Source organism: Bos grunniens, chromosome 28 (genome assembly GCF_055505025.1).
Source record: "Bos grunniens cultivar Pamir isolate PY7600 chromosome 28, Bosgru_T2T1.0, whole genome shotgun sequence".
Taxonomy (NCBI): Eukaryota; Metazoa; Chordata; class Mammalia; order Artiodactyla; family Bovidae; genus Bos; species Bos grunniens.
This window is the reverse complement of record NC_141192.1, coordinates 40029802-40047140: the sequence shown is the minus strand read 5'-3', so window position 1 is coordinate 40047140 and position 17339 is coordinate 40029802. Positions and strand designations below refer to the sequence as shown.

General features: G+C 41.8%; 1 protein-coding gene across 3 annotated transcripts in view; it reads right to left on the bottom strand.

Annotated features, from left to right (window-relative positions):
* The window catches only part of PCNX2 (pecanex 2), a 311410-nt gene that overhangs the window by 281135 nt on the left and 12936 nt on the right, over positions 1-17339 (bottom strand). For all 3 annotated transcript variants that reach the window (XR_015156551.1, XM_086381075.1, XM_086381076.1), the window contains exons 2-5: positions 8139-8344; positions 6457-6574; positions 5742-5778; positions 2871-4151 (exon numbers count right to left, since the gene is read on the bottom strand). Coding sequence is in view for 2 of the 3 variants with exons in the window: in XM_086381075.1 (XP_086237201.1) it covers positions 2871-4151; positions 5742-5778; positions 6457-6574; positions 8139-8344 (1642 nt within the window). In the remaining variant the exon portion in view is untranslated. The remainder of the gene's footprint in view (positions 1-2870; positions 4152-5741; positions 5779-6456; positions 6575-8138; positions 8345-17339) is intronic.

Here is a 17339-nt window from a genome sequence, read left to right as displayed (position 1 = left end):
GCTGAAACTCCAATACTTTGGCCACCTCATGCGAAGAGTTAACTCATTGGAAAAGACTCTGATGCTGGGAGGGATTGTGGGCAGGAGGAGAAGGGGATGACAGAGGATGAGATGGCTGGATGGCATCACCAACTCGATGAACATGAGTTTGAGTAAACTCTGGGAGTTGGTGATAGACAGGGAGGCCTGGTGTGCTGCAATTCATGGGGTCGCAAAGAGTCGGATATGACTGAGCAACTGAACTGAACTGAAGCAATCCGAAGCACAAATCAGAAAGATGTCTAGTATCTCAAAGTTACCAATGTGTTCTTGTACTGCACATGTTTGTTAAGAAGTTTACCTTTCCTGTCCATGATACTTTATACACAAATCCTGGATACATAGATGTAGTGAAAAGGAGAATACATTTAGTTTACATAATTTAAATATTCAAATATTGATGAAATTTTGTGCAAGAGTGGACTGATCCACTAGCAGGACAGCCTTTTGAAGTGCACCAGAAAGACAAAAGGAACAAGAACAAACTGCTGGGAGCTACCATCGTGGAGCCAAAGGGACCTCTGACTGTCCCAGAGAACAGCCAATAATAAAGGGGTAATCCTAGAATGAAGAAATGCTACAGACCCATGAACCACAACTTCCTGCAAGCAATCCTACTGTATAGATATGCTCTCAGAGATCTATGCAGAAATGATGTACTCAAAAATCAGAGAAATGTGGACATACAAGCTGAACTCAAGATTGCCAGGAGAAATATCAATAATCTCAGATATGCAGATGACACCACCCTTATGGCAGAAAGTGAAGAGGAATTAAAAAGCCTCTTGATGAAAGTGAAAGAGGAGAGTGAAAAAGTTGGCTTAAACCTCAACATTCAGAAAATGAAGATCATGGCATCTGGTCCCATCACTTCATGGCAAATAGATGGGGAAACAGTGGAAACAGTGTCAGACTTTATTTTTGGAGGCTCCAAAATCACTGCAGATGGTGACTGCAGCCATGAAATTAAAAGATGCTTACTCCTTGGAAGGAAAGTTATGACCAACCTAGATAGCATATTCAAAAGCAGAGACATTACTTTGCCAACAAAGGCCCGTCTAGTCAAGGCTATGGTTTTTCCTGTGGTCATGTATGGATGTGAGAGTTGGACTGTGAAGAAGGCTGAGTGCCGAAGAATTGATGCTTTTGAACTGTGGTGTTGGAGAAGACTCTTGAGAGTCCCTTGCACTGCAAGGAGATCCAACCAGTCCATTCTGAAGGAGATCAGTCCTGGGTGTTCTTTGGAAGGAATGATGCTAAAGCTGAAACTCCAGTACTTTGGCCACCTCATGCAAAGAGTTGACTCATTGGAAAAGACTCTGATGCTGGGAGGGATTGTGGGCAGGAGGAGAAGGGGACGACAGAGGATGAGATGGCTGGATGGCATCACCGACTCGATGGACATGAGTCTGGGTGAACTTCGGGAGTTGGTGATGGACAGGAGGCCTGGCGTGCTGCGATTCATGGGGCTGCAAAGAGTCGGACACGACTGAGCGACTGAACTGAACTGAACTGAAAGTTAAAAGACTGTAGGGACTTCCCTGGCAGTCCAGTGATAGGACTCCTCACTTCCACTGCAGGGGGCCTGGCTCGGATCCCTTGTCAGGGAACTAAGGTCCTGCATATCATGCAATTCAGCCAAAAAAAAAAAAAAAAAAGAACATAAAAAAAGGCTTTGCAGAAACTTTAGTCCAGTAACATCCTTTGCCAGGGAAGAAACTGAGCTCAGAGATATTAAGTAACTTGAAAAGTAATGACTCTTATATTCATGCAAGAAATATAGTTTTATTATTTATGAATGTTGACTCTGGAGCAACACCAAGATCAAAGCTCAGCTCCAGACTTACTAGACTAACTTGGAAAACAGAGAAAACCACCTTTCCAGAAGGAATGATAAAAGGACCCATAACATAAGGTTATATGAGGAGCAAATGAGTGAAGCTGTATATAATTCACTCCATTATACAGTAACTGTATAACTTATTGTTCAAGCTGGGAACACTTTTGTGAGAGAGAGGTGGTGCTATTAATAATTATGTTGGCAAAACACATGTTAACAAGGACCTTGTCGAACAAACCACCACAGATGGTCACCCTCGTTAATATCGGTAAAGGGTTTAGGACAGTGCCTGGCATAAATTGGGCTTCCCTGGTGGTTCACATGGTAAAGAATCTGCCTGCAATGCAGGAGACCCGGATTTGATCCCTAGGTCAGGAAGATTCCCTGGAGAAGGGAATGGCTGCCCACTCCAGTATTCTTGCCAGGAGAACTCCATGGACAGAGGAGCCTGGTGGACTACAGTCCATGGGGTTGCAAAGAATCAGACACAACTGAGCGACTAACACTTTCACTGGCATATATTAAGGGCCATGTGTTATAATTATGTTTACAACTTGGGATAATTAGGAAATTCAGCATACAGGACTGCATAATATCATTCAACAGAAAAGTGGATTCATTTAATTTGCTTTACAATTTGCTTTCCCAGAACGCGTCTATTTTATAATGGCAGAGACATCCATTGAAGGCTTTCGTCACCATGGTAACATATAATTGCTTATTTCCTTAGAAATAAATATTCCTGCCTTCCAGGGAAGCCAAATCTTCATTACTATGCCTAAAATTTCCTGGAGGAGTGAACCAGTTTTAATCTATGTTCATCACACAGCTTGGTTTTGGCACATTCAGCAAACACCAGTGAAGAGCCAAACAGCCAACAATTACACAATAGCTGTCCTTCTGTTTGCAAAGTCAAATCACAGAAAGCCAATGACAAAGAGAAACACTGCCTTCTCTGTATCAGCAGGACAGAACAGATGTGGGATCCTACCTGCAGGAAGCCTGCTGTCTTTGTTCTGCTCTGTTGGCTCATTCCTTTGGTTAGATACCACCACCTTGGAAGTATTAATCGATTCTAACAAGGAGACAAATTCCAGGAAGTTGGATTCATTTGGTACTTGTCCTTCCTTGGCCTCTAGGTCAGATTTGGAAGTTGGCATTGTTTGTTCTTTATCATTAATAATTTCTGCAGAACTTTTGCTCAAGAAGACATCTGTCCCACTGTCCACGCTGAGGACCCGGGCATGTCTCTTCTCCTGGCTGGTTCTACAAGATGATGGATCAAGGTTGGCCTGGGCTTCCATTCCCACCTCAGACTCGGAGACCATGTTAGGTGTAGGTGGGGGGGTTGCACAGTGGTCTCCTGGGGAAGGACTGTGGTCCTGGGTGGCACTGCCCCCCTCCCCAGATTCATAGCCAGAACACGGATTGGAGGACGCCTCCACCGTCAGTCTCTCTGGCGTCCTGCCACTCCCACTGCTTTCGGGACACACCGTGCCTCCTGCATCCTCAGACAGCTGGAAGGTGATGACAGGAATTCTCATCTGCTCCACGTTTAGGGGACTGGCTGCCCCTGGGGGAGCTGGCTCAGCATCAGCCTGGAAGCCAGATGGCTGAGTACCAACCGCCTTGAGATGCAGCGAGCTTTCCAAGTCTGTCATGGAGTTGGGCGTACTGCTCATGGTAATGACGATCCTAATGGGTTCGTGCAGACTCAGCGGGTCACCAGGTTGAGAAGTATCTATCAGAGTGACGGCGACCTCACTATCTGAGTCACCCACGTCCTGGTTCAAGGTCGAGTCCACCTGCTGGGAAACTTGCCCCTGCACAGGTCTGGCGATGACGGTGTTACACTGTGGGCAGCTGCTGCTCAGGCTGTCCTGAGGCGACTTGTTCTGTAGCTTGTCCCTGATGGAGGCATAATGACCAGGTTCTGGAATCAAGACAGAATTCTCACTCCCCCAAGGCTGGACAGAAACGTCCGTCTCCAGTAAGTCGTACTGAGACAAAGACAGGTAGGGCAACTTCTTTACGGTTTCTTTGTCCACCAAGCCATCCTCGGATCTGTGGTGGAAGGGGGGCTGCCCCCTGCCCCCTCTTTCCTTCCCTTGATCACCAATGCAAGTTTCTGCCACAACAGGTTTCAGTGGTATTGCTGATGTGGTAAGGGCTCCCAGCACGGGTGCTTTAGAAGCAGGTAAGCTTTCCGTTTTGATAGCAGGTGAGGTAGATGACGCTGGTGCTATGGGTTGGTCATCTGAGAGAACGACACCTGAAATCAACAACAGCATCTTGATTCCCATCCAGAATGGATGAATGATGTCCCAGCGCAGACCAAATGATAATAACTTATTATTATCGTACATAATACCAATAAAAAATTTAAAATAACACCAGCAACAAATGTGATTAGATGCTTATTTTTAAAATACCACCTCTGCTGTGAAATTGATCTGGAAATCTCCATATTTAAGATAATAATTCAGACTTTCAGCTTTCCCTCTTTTGTGGCCCTGGGAGTCAGACTCGTGCATACTCAGTTGCTCAGTCATGTCTGGCTCTTTGCAACACTATAGACTGTAGCCCGCCAGGCTCCTCTGTCCATGGAATCTCCCAGGCAAGAGTACTGGAGTGGGGTGCCACTTTCCTCTCCAGGGGGATCTTCCCGACCCAGAGATCAAACTCACATCTCTTGAATTGGCAGGTGAATTGTTTACCACTGAGCCACCTGGGAAGCTTGGGAGGCAGACTAGTATGATTTAAACAACATATTTGCAATCCGAAAGATGTTGGCTGTGCTGTTTACTAGCTACAGTACATTGGGTAAGTTACTTAATCCTTGTAAACCAAGGCAGGGAGGCTCCAAAATATACGGTTGGCCAAAAAGTTCATTCAGATTTTTCTGTAAGATGTAATGAAAAAAAACAAACAAACTTTTGGCCAATCCACTGTAGCACTTGACAAGCCAAAGCAGCTTGGATTTTATAATGTGACCTCAGCAGAAGTTGTTCAATGCAGAGAAAGGAAGAGGTTCATTCAGGCCTCCAAAAGTTCTTTTCTAAGTCTTCTAAGTCCTGCTTCTCAGTGGCGCTAATGGTGAAGAACCTGCCTGCTAATGCAGGAGACGTAAGAGACGTGGGTTCAATCCCTGGGCCAGGAAGATCCCCTGGAGAAGGGAATGGCAACCCAGTCCAGGATTTTTGCCTGGAGAATCCCATGGACAGAGGAGTTTGGCAGGCAAAGAGACAAGAATGACTGGGGTGACTTCGCATGTACACAGGGCTTCTGAAGGCAGTCAAAAATCAATAAAATAAAATCTTAGCAAAAAAGTAAAATAAATATTTGGGGTGGGAGGATTAAAAGGAAATCCCAGAAACAAAATTTGTAAATGGAGAGAAATGCAAAGACACAGAACACAATGTTGTTAAGTGGTTAAGAATCCACCCTTCCAATGCAAAGGGCAAGAGTTCAATCCCAGGTAGGAGAACTAAGACTCCCACATGCCAGGAGGTACAGCCAAAAAATTGAAAAAAAAAAAAAAGCAAGTATGTGCATTGATGATGAATTTACCTATTATATATCAGCTATTATGAGCCTTATGGAAAGAGGCAGAGATTGGAGAAAGGACAATGAAATACGATCAATACAAAATCACAGTCTGAACACGGACATGATATACAGATTCTGATAAATAATTAAAATGAAGAGTTAAAGAAATGAAGGTAAAATATAAATATACAGTCTTAGGTACAGTTCTAAATCTTAATGACTTCATTGGCATTCGGCTTTAGAAAAACGAATTTGTGTTTCACTGAGAATAATGCTGTGATAAAATACTAAATAGTGAGCATAAGCACTCTACCTGTGAGATCTTCTGCTGTTTCCTGCGCTGGCAGGTCCTAGATAAATGAAAGGACAAAAATCAATCAGTGACCCAGCTCCCTTGCTCACTTCCAGGCAGTCAGCAGACACAGAACAACCACCACTGTCTTTCTAAATGGCAGGTGGGAAGAGACAGTATAGTGTCCACTATACTGGGCACTACATGTATGAGACAAATGGGGAGAATTTAGTGTCTGGTACAGACATCCACCCAAGACCCCAGTGCTGTGATCAAAGGGAGTTTGATAATTAAAAAAGTGAGGAGACAAATAATGTGCTACTTTATGCTGTAAGGAAGAGAGTCCAAGAAAGTGAATCTAGAGGGGAAAAAAAATGGTGATTTAAGTGTGATTTCACGTGGAGTGAAGGACTGGACTCCAGGGAAAGGCACTGAAAATACAGTGACTGAGATGGACGACAGACAGGCCCAGGGAAGGGCAGTGCAGAGGTGTTTATGGGGTCTGGTCACCTGCAGTCCCAGCAGGGTGGGCGGACTGCAGAAGAGGCTGATGGGTGTACTTGCAGCACGTGATTAGGTGTTTATCTCATGGCCCAAGGGCGCCCCTCAGGTCACTGCTACCCAAAGACAAGTATTGACAACCAGCACGTGTAAACCGCAGCCACCGCCATTGCACACTTCCGGAATCAACAAAACAGCAGCATGAAGAGAGTGAAAGAGAAAACAGACCACTGACCAGGAGCCCAGAAGAGTGATGAGAGTTTATGCTCTGTCCTCCGGAGCTGCCGTGGAGAGGAGGTGTGGAGAGGGATCGATCGGCTTCTTTTTTGCCGCTGTTAATCTGTCCATTATTGCTAATCCAGCATGAGAAACACAGGGGTAGTGATATTATAAAATAGAAGTATGGCTCTTTCGGCCTTAGTCCCTAAACAATTGTTTTCCTTGTTTCCACTTTGTCAAATCCATGGTATACACAACTGAATAGTACTCAGACTTCCCTGGTGGCTCAGTCGGTAAAGCGTCTGTCTACAATGTGGGAGACCTGGGTTTGATCCCTGGGTCAGGAAGATTCCCTGGAGAAGGAAATGGCAACCCACTCCAGTACTCTTGCCTAGAAAAATCCCATGGACAGAGGAGCCTGGTGTCCATGGGGTCACAAAGAGTGGGACACGACTGAGAGACTTCACTTTCACTTTCTGGCCATAAAAAAAGAATAAAATAATGCCATTTGGAGCAACATTGGCAGACCTAGAGATTATCATACTAAGGGAAGTAAGTGAGAAAGAAAGAGACAAATACCATATGACATCACTTATATGTGGAATATAAAATATGACACAAATGAATTTATTTACAAAACAGAAACAGACTCCCAGACATAGAAAACAAACTTATAGCTATCAAAGGGGAAAAGGAGAGGGATGAATAAATTAGGAATTTGGGATTAACATATACACACTGCTGCTGCTGCTAAGTCACTTCAGTCGTGTCCGACTCTGTGCGACCCCATAGACGGCAGCCCACCAGGCTCCCCCGTCCCTGGGATTCTCCAGGCAAGAACACTGGAGTGGGTTGCCATTTCCTTCTCCAATGCATGAAAGTGAAAAGGGAAAGTGAAGTCGCTCAGTCGTGTCCGACCCTCAGCGACCCCATGGACTGCAGCCCACCAGGCTCCTCCACCCATGGGATTTTCCAGGCAGGAGTACTGGAGTGGGGTGCCATTGCCTTCTCCAATATACACACTACTATATATAAAATAAATAAACAAGATCCTACGGTATAACATAAGGAACTCAAGTTGATATTTTGTAATAACCTATATGGGAAAAGAACCTGAAAAAGAATCACTTGCTGTACACCGGAAACTAATATAACATTGTACATCAACTATATGTCCATAAATACACATACAAACAGAAAGGAAAAACCATGGTATACAAACTTTACTTTTAAAAGCTAATAAACATTACTTTAAAATAAGACATGCTCCCTTAAAGAACTATCAGAAATAAGACCCAGAATAGTGACAAATGCCCACATGAGAATTATCTTTAATATTTTAGTTCTACACAATGTATTACTTTTAAATCAACAAACACAAATTTCCTGAAAATACTCGCATGTGCTAAGCATTTAAATGATGAGATAGAAAGACAAAAGTAAAATATTTTGTTATGCTAAGCCTAATGCAAATGGATTTCACAGCATGGTATAAGGTCACATTAAACAGTCAATTAAACCATCTGGATCATCAACAATTTTTATGCCTAAGTGTATATGTAAATATAAGAAAAATGTACATATTTGTGTCTGACTCTCCTGGCATATTTTCATAAACACCAAACAAATGAGCGAAATTATTTTAATCAAGATGAAAACATTTAAATTATAAACTGATGCATTAATTAGAAATGTTACCTTGGATTTCTGTGATTAGTTATATGGTCACCGTTGGCCTCTTTGTCTTTACGTGGCTTTTCTTTCTTTCCAGAGGGTCTTTGCTGGATCACTTCTCCTTTATCAAACATGAGGTGTAGGCGATAACTGACCAATTTGATTACTGTGAAGAATATGGTCACTGAACTGCAGTATAAAAATACAGTGATGGCATCTGGAGGAAAAGCCTATAGAAGAGAAAAGAAAGGGAAAAAAATTATTTGCTTGTAGGATTATTTTTATCTTATATATGAAAACATTTTTTAAGTATTTATCAAGCATAAATTGGGCAAGGTTTCAAATTTTATTAGCTTTGTAACTTTTCTTTTCTTAATATCCAAGGAGAAAGAGCTATTACCTTTTTATCTTCTTAAAAAGTCTTTCTTATTTCTCAGGTTCTGCCACTAGCTGCAATGACCAAGATTTGACTTGCAGACAGGAACCTCACAGAATGAAAGATACAGTATAGCAAGGCTCTCCATTTCTACTAGCTCTTTATTCTATAGTCAAATCTGGTCTTCTTGTGCACGTGGTCTTCAAGGCCAGAGAAAGGCCTTTGAGATGCTATCTTCTTCAACAAAACACAAACACCCTTGCAGAGAACAGAGGAAAGGAGAAAGAAATTTAAAAAAACCTGATTTCCCATTGAGTGAATATCATCAAGCCATGGATTTTTCTAGTGGCATGATGTAGGCAAGGGCTCTATGAGAGTGTACTGTTTCTAAAACACAGAAGGATAATCCCACTCCTGGGCATATATCCAGAGAAGAACATGATCTGAAAGGATACACGCACCTCAGTATTCACTGCAGCACTGTTTACGATAGCCAAGACACGGAAGCAACCTAAATGTCTATCAACATATGAAGGGATAAAGAAGATGTGGTACATCTTCTTTGGGTGTGGTACATATATTAATATTCCATTAATATACATATTAATGGAATATTATTTAGCCATTAAAAAGGATGAAATAATGCCAGCTGCAGTAACTTAGATGGACCTAGAGACTGTCATACTTAGTGAAGTCAGTCAGAGAGAAATATCATATGATATCCCTTACATGAGGAATCTAGGAAGAAATGATACAAACTTATTTACAAACAGAAACAGACTCACAGACTTAGAGAATGGATTTATGGTTACTAGAAGGGGAGGGATAGTTAGGGAGTTGGGGATCAACATGTACACACCGCTAAATTTAAGAGGGATAACCAACAAGAACCTACTGCAGCACATGGATCAATGTTATGCGGCAGCCTGGATGGGAGAGTTTGGGGGAGAATGGATACATGTATATTTATGGCCGAGTCACTCTGCTGTACACCTGAAACCATCAGAACATTGTTATTGGATATACTCCAATATAAAATTAGAAGTTCAAAAAAACAAAAGGCAGAGGGATATTTCCATCAGTAGCAAAGGATCTTTACATGGAGATAATGGTGAGGGTCCGGAGAAGGCAATGGCACCCCACTCCAGTACTCTTGCCTGGAAAATCCCATGGATGGAGGAGCCTGGAAGGCTGCAGTCCATGGGGTCACTGAGGGTCGGACACAACTGAGCAACTTCACTTTCACCTTTCACTTTCCTGCATTGGAGAAGGAAATGGCAACCCACTCCGGTGTTCTTGCCTGGAGAATCCCAGGGATGGGGAGCCTGGTGGGCTGCCGTCTATGGGGTCGCACAGAGTCGGACACGACTGAAGTGACTTAGCAATAGCACTGGTGAGGGTCAGTTTGATTCTGTCTAATCCCCTCAAGAAACAAGTATTAATAGAATCACTGAGATCCATTTAATTCTCCCTTCACATCCCTTCCTATTTTTCTCACAGACCATGAACCATGATGGGTTTTCCAGTCTTTCCTAAGGGATAGAAATGAATCCCTGAGTGTCTCAAGATGATACTAAGAACAGTTTCAATAAAGTGAGACCTTTTTCATCAGTGCACCTCCCAGAAGGACCTCAGAAAAACAGTGATGAGTCCAGTCTGTGCTGCAACGTGGAACATAGCTAGGCTTGGAGACCACATGGCCTGGCCCCCTCTGGTCCCACACAGCCTCTGCATAACTTGCTCTGGTCTTATCTGATTGTTTACCATCTAGGTAAGACCATTTCTAAACAGAATAACAATGGGTTATCGCTCAGATGTGTCTGACTCTTTACGACTCCATGGACTATACAGTCCATGGAATTCTCCAGGCCAGAATACTGGAGTGGGTAGCCTTTTCCTTCTCCGGGGGATCTTCCCAACCCAAGGATTGAACCCATGTCTCCTGCATTGCAGGCAATTCTTTACCAGCTGAGCCATAAGGGAAGCCCAAAGAAAATAGACAAAACAAAAGAACAACCAAGAAAGATCACCAACAGGAAAAGTCAAATTTTCATCACCACTGGCTTGTTTTTATTTCATGGGGGAAACAGTCCACACATAAATATAAACTCATAAATAAATAAATGAAAGAATGATTAAATAAGATAATATTAGACAGACAGATAATATATAAAGTCAATTTCCCTCTCTGAAAGCAGACAAGTGTCACATTTACACATGTATGTCCTCATGAGAAGTTGTGAAGAACCTCAAGGAACATATTGGCAAATTAGGAAGACAGATAAAGAGGTCATTAACAGCTTTCATCACCTTTTTTAACCTGTCTGTTATATTTCAGGTCTAAAATATATTTTTAAAATAGGCTAAAAGAAAAGGATGAAATAATGCCATTTGCAATAACATGGATGGACCTAGAGATTATGACGTTAAGTGGAATAAGTCAGAAAGAGAAAGACAAATATCATATATCACTTATGTGTGGAACCTAAAATAGGACGCAAGTGAACTTACCCATGAAACAGAAACAGACTCAGAGACGTGGAGAACAGACTTGTGACTGCCAAGAGGGGTTGGGTGGGAGGAGGGACGGATTGGGTACCAGAAGTGGGAGGGTGGAGAGAGGGAAAATTAAAGGAAGGTGGTTGAAACTTATAAGAGTAATAAGTACTGAGGATGTAGTGTACATGATGACTATAATTAACACTGTTGTATGATACATAAGAAAGTTAAGAGAGCAGGTCCTAAGAGTTCTCATCACAAGAATTCTGTTCTTCTCTTTCTACTGTACCCATTGTATGTATGAGATGGTTAATGTTAAATAAGCCTATGTTTTGCTGTGATAATCATTTCACAATATATGTAAATCAAACCATCAGGATGTATATCTTAAATGTTGCGTGTCCATTATTATTCAATAAAAGTAGAAGGAAAAGAAGGAAGATTTTTTAAAAGTTTTTAATAAAAAAATAAATCCCAGCAGGGCTTCCCTGGTGGCTCAGTGGTAAAGAATCCACCAGACAATGCAGGAGGTGCAGGTTCGATCCCTAGTCCAGGAAGATCCAGAGCAGCTAAGCCTGTGCACCTCAACTACGGAGTCTGTGCTCTAGAGCCTATGCTCTTCAACAAGAGAAGCCATCGTAATGAGAATTCTGAGCACCACATCTAGAGAGTAGCTCCCGCTCACCACAGCTAGAAAAAAGACCACACAGCACCAAAGACCCGGAACAGTCATAAATAAATAAAAAAATTTTTTAAATAAATAAATCCCAGCAAATGTCTATGAGCACAGATTAGCAAACTGCCATATACAAAGTACATTCAAAAGCTGTTTGAACTATAATGTAACTTGGGTTTCATAGTATTCCAGTTAGTAGCGGTAGCAAAGAAAGTGCTCGCAAAGAAACATGGACTCCCCTGGATTTCCCAGCCTCCCTTGCAGTCTGGTGGGGGCCATGTGCCTACTTTTGGCCAATGGACTATGAGCAGAAGTGGTCAGTGTCACTTCTAAGCCTAAACAATTATAAGTTGGGTGCTTCCTCCATGCCCTTCTCCTCGTTAGCTGATCATGTCAGAGGTCATGATTTCCCAGATCTATCCACAAGATGCTAGAGCTTCTTCAGCCTGGGCTCCTGGGTGACTCTGTGGAACAAGGGCTTTCCAAACCCCGGATGGACATATAACAGAAGCAAGAAATAAACCTGTGATTCATTGAACCACTGAGATTTGGGGTGTGGCACCTAGCATGGCTTCCTCTAAATGAATGTCGGGGTTCCATTTTATGAGGAACCCCGACATTCAAATCAGATTAGAGATAAAACTCTAAGGCATTGGGAAAAGAAGGCTAGGGAAGAAGGATGAGAGAGAAAAAATTACATATGGATACTGGGGAAATTCATTTGGAAAAAAATTGACCTGCCACAATAAGAAGAGATATTACTTTTCAGTTCATTCTCATACCTGTGGGCTACAGCATAAGCTTAATAATGTTGAAATTAAGAGAAGGCAACAAGGTAGAATTTGAAGTTAACATGAGTATCAGTAACTAGTTCGCAATTCAGGTAAGAACAGTTCCTGTCTCATCGTCAAAGAAGGAACATTTAGAACTTTATTACATCACCAAAAAGCCCCTACACCACACCAGACTGTAGAGATACACATTTTACTGAAACTTTCCTTGGAGATAGGAAAGATGTCACAGCATGTGACACATGGCACATTATTCTTCCCCAAATTCTCTGCCCTAATGAGTCTTTTAAAAACCTCTCCCTTAAGCAGACCCTCCAAATGGAATGAGCATCTTCTCTGTTTATTATTCAATAAAATAATAAATGACATCAATGAGATGTCCCCTTTTATTATTAATTTTTTGATATTTATTTATTTGGCTGTGCCGGGTCTTAGTCGCAGCATGCAGGGTCTTCAACCTTCCTTGTGGCGTCAGGGTCTTTTAACTGCAGCGTGTGATCTCTTAGTTTTGGCATGTGGGATCTAGTTCCCTGACCTGGGATTAAACCCAGGCCCCCTGCATTAGGATCTCGGAGGCTTAGTCACTGGACGACCAGGGAAGTTTCCGAATGTTCCCTTTTTATGCTATATAAATAAGCTCTGCTCAGATTCCCCCAATTCTACATTCCCAGGGAGATCACTGAAAATTACTTTCACGGCCATTTTACTGCTGATCTCATTATGCTCAATCAACAAAAATCTCCAGCTTCTAGAATTTTCTCTCCTATAAGTGTACATGCAGGGAAAGGAGGGGGGTTTAGGAAGGACTCTGTCATGAATGAGCAGTTTTTATATTTGTGCTTAATTTCAACCCCAAATCTTTCCCCCAGTATAAGGTATATTCAGATTTTGAATAGAGGTTTACTTGCTCTAAGGTAAATCATAATTCTCTCTCCTTTCCATGAACTGAGCATTTGAACACATCTTTACTAACAATAAGAGGCAACATTTTTTCAAAAGTATATCCTTGGCCAAAGATAAGCTATATGTCACTTTCTGATCCATTACTAGGATAACCAGTAATATCATCATTCAACTGAACTTTTTTCTGACAAAATTCATGAAAAATAACGTGTTACCAACTAAGCATCATGAATACAGTAGTTCGCATTTCTTGCGAAACTGGGTTTCTCGGGATTTAGTATTCATTCCCTAGAAGCACCTGTGTGTATACCCCAATGGTTCATAGCTCTCCCCCGTGGGACCCACCTCTGCTCCTTCTGCTCAGAGCTCTGGTTCTTTCACAGTCACCATTCCTTTATATATATATATATATATATATATATATATATCCTTTTATTGTGGCAAAATACATATAACAAAATTTACCATCTTAACCATTTCAAAATTTACAGTTCAGGAGCATCAAGTCCACTCATAGTGTTTTGCAGTCATCACCACCATCCATCCAGAGAGTCTTTTCATCTTCCCAAACTGATGAACTGAGCTTTCCTTGGGAGCTGACAAAGCCAAGTTCAGGGAGAAGTCTCAAGAAGTTGCTGACTCATTGCGAGGAGTCAGGCTCCCACACTAGCTGCTTGGTAAGTGCTTCTGAGATGACAAATGTGGGCCTTGTGAGGGAGAGAGGACCCTGCAGCAGTGACATCACATGAGGAGACCAGGACCGCGAGAGGCACTGGATGATGGAAAGGGGACCAATGGCCCCAATCTCCTGAGTCAGAGCAAGGAAAGGGCTTACAGAATCAGGCCTGGTGGTGGGCACAGGGGTGCACTTCTGTGCAAAATGGGAGTGCAGATTTCTAAGGGAAGATTTTCTGATAACCAAGGGACATGAGTAGGACTGTATGCCTCTTTCTTGGCGTCAACCTGCTTCTCCAGTTCCTCGCAGATGGAGACACTGAGGCCCTCCGTCCATCCCATTCTTAGGCTAACCACAGATTGGTCACTGACCTGGGGGCAAGTCTTTCTGCCAACATACCAGCCACTGTAGGTGGGACAGCTGAGTCTTTCTGGCATCCAGTATAGTTTCTATACGACAGCATCAATGTCTTGACTTCCTATAGGACACACCCGACTCCTAAATGCACACCATTATATCACAACCCATGGATGCTCAAACTGACCCATCTTTGGCCAGCATCTACAAGTTTAATCCCAAAGCCTTTCAACATGACCCTAGTATTCTTCAACAGTTTCTCTGACTTTAGGGTCCTCTTGTATGTTGTCTGGCCCAAACCTAGAATGGGCCATTACTCCAAAGAATCCTACTATCTTTAAGAAGGAAATGGTACTTAAAGACCAGAATCTGACTGTGAGATTTGTGCATCCTTATTGGGTTATCATTGATTCTAGGTGTTCTGTTCAGTTGCTAAGTCGTGTGTGACCCTTTGCGACCCCATGAACTGCAGCACTCCAGACTACCCTGTTCTTCACTATCTCCTGGAGTTTGCTCAAACTCATGTTCACTGAGTGATGCCATCCAACCTTCTCATCCTCTGTCACTCCTTTCTCCTCTTGGCCTCAATCTAAATAGAGCTGCTGCTGCTGCTGCTGCGTCCCATCAGTCATGTCTGACTCTGTGCCACCCCATAGACGGCAGCCCACCCAGGCTCCACCATCCCTGGGATTCTCCAGGCAAGAACACTGGAGTGGGTTGCCATTTCCTTCTCCAATGCATGAAAGTGAAAAGTGAAAGTGAAGTCACTCAGTCGTGTCCGACTCTTAGCAACCCCACGGACTGTAGCCCACCAGGAAATCCCAGTCCATGGGATTTTCCAGGCAAGAGTACTGGAGTGGGGTGCTAAATAGAGCTAAAAATATGCATTAAAAAAAAAGTAAATCATGATTTCAGATGGGTATTTCCAATTCAAATGGTAGATTACAAGGTTCTAAGTAACTTCTGTGATTTCATTTGTACCTGTTTTCTCTTATTGCTGAACTCTTGATTCCTAATCACAGTTTCTTATTGTCATCATCAATCTATATATATAATAACTTCAAAATAATAGTATAAAATCTTTTTGATGACAATAAGATAACCAAATGCAATTTAAGATGTTTTTGCTGTTTTTATCTTTAGGTTATATTCCAGAAGGCCTAGAAACTCCGTGTTTAAAGTCATTTGAAATAGTTTTTGCTTGAGTATGCCACCAAACTATCAAATAAGATTCATTCCTTTTTGCCAGCTCTGTTAATATCCTCCAGTCTATTTCCTTTACTTTTATATTAGTTTTTTCTTAATTTATCCTTTAATTGTGTCTTCTTAAAAACAAAAAGGTAAATGCTTTCTATTTCCTTCCTAATTTTTAGCTTAATTTTAACTTCTGTTCTTTTTCTACTTAATAGTAGATCCTAGAGATCACTCTAGAGCAGTCTACTGTCCCACTCCCTTTTTTACAACTGCATAGTAGTCCACTTTGGAAGTGCCATATATAATTCATTAACCCATTCCCTATCAACTGATACCTATTTCTAGTCTTTTATTATAATAAATTGTGATTCATCTTATACATATATCCCTCTGAATTTCAGAGAATGGTTATTTGTTTAAAGTATATTAGGTATTACCTTTTAAATCTTTGCAACCCAGATATGCCAAAATCACATTATTTTAATATCTACTTTTCTTAGATTATTACTAAAATAATCATTCATGTGGTTATTGAAAATATATGTATGTATATATATTTCTCTGTCAGTTGTCTATTTTTGTCCCTTTTCAAGGTGTTTATATTTTTATTATTGATTCTTAATTATTCATTCAAAGATGGTCAGTTCCACGAGGACAAGACCAAGTCTGTCTTGTTCTACATTATTCTCTCAACACCTAGCCTGGTATGTAGCAAATAGTTGCTAAAAAATCTTGGTGAATAAATAAACATATATGATAGATATGCAAGTTTACATGTTGTAATTTTTCTCCATTTAATAATTTTACAAACTTAGAGAACTACTCAGTTCAGTTCAGTCGCTCAGTCGTGTCTGACTCTTTGCAACCCCATGAACCACAGCACGCCAGGCCTTCCTATCCATCACCAACTCCCGGAGTCCACCCAAACCCATGTCCACTGAGTCGGTGATGCCATCCAACCATCTCATCCTCTGTTGTCCCCTTTTCCTCCTGCCCTCAATCTTTTCCAGCATCAGAGTCTTTTCCAATGAGTTGATATTCATGTCAAGTGGCCAAAGTATTGGAGTTTCAGCTTCAGCATCAGTCCTTCCAACGAACATCCAGGACTGACCTCCTTTAGGATGGACTGGTTGGATCTCCTTGCAGTCCAAGGGACTCTCAAGAGTCTTCTACAACACCACAGTTCAAAAGCATCAATTCTTCAGCACTCAGCTTTCTTTATAGTCCAACTCTCACATCCATACACGACCACTGGAAAAACCATAGCCTTGACTAGACAGACCTTTGTTGACAAAGTAATGTCTCTGCTTTTTAACATGCCGTTTAGGTTGATCATAACTTTCCTTCCAAGGAGTAAGCATCTTTTAATTTCATGGCTGCAATCACCACCTGCAGTGATTTTAAAGCCCCCCAAAAATAAAGTCTGACACTGTTTCCACTGTTTCTCCATCTATTTGCCATGAAGTGATGGGACCGGATGCCATGATCTTAGTTTTCTGAATGTTGAGGTTTAAGCCAACTTTTTCACTCTCCTCTTTCACTTTCATCAAGAGGCTTTTTAGTTCCTCTTCACTTTCTGCCATAAGGGTGGTGTCATCTGCATATCTGAGGTTATTGATATTTCTCCCGGCAATCTATTGAGCCTTCATAAATATCTATTTCTGCTGTGAAATGGGAATAATAGCTCCTAACAGGATTGTTAACTATTGTACTAGTATATTTTTTGGTACTTAATAAGCACCAAATGCTCGTG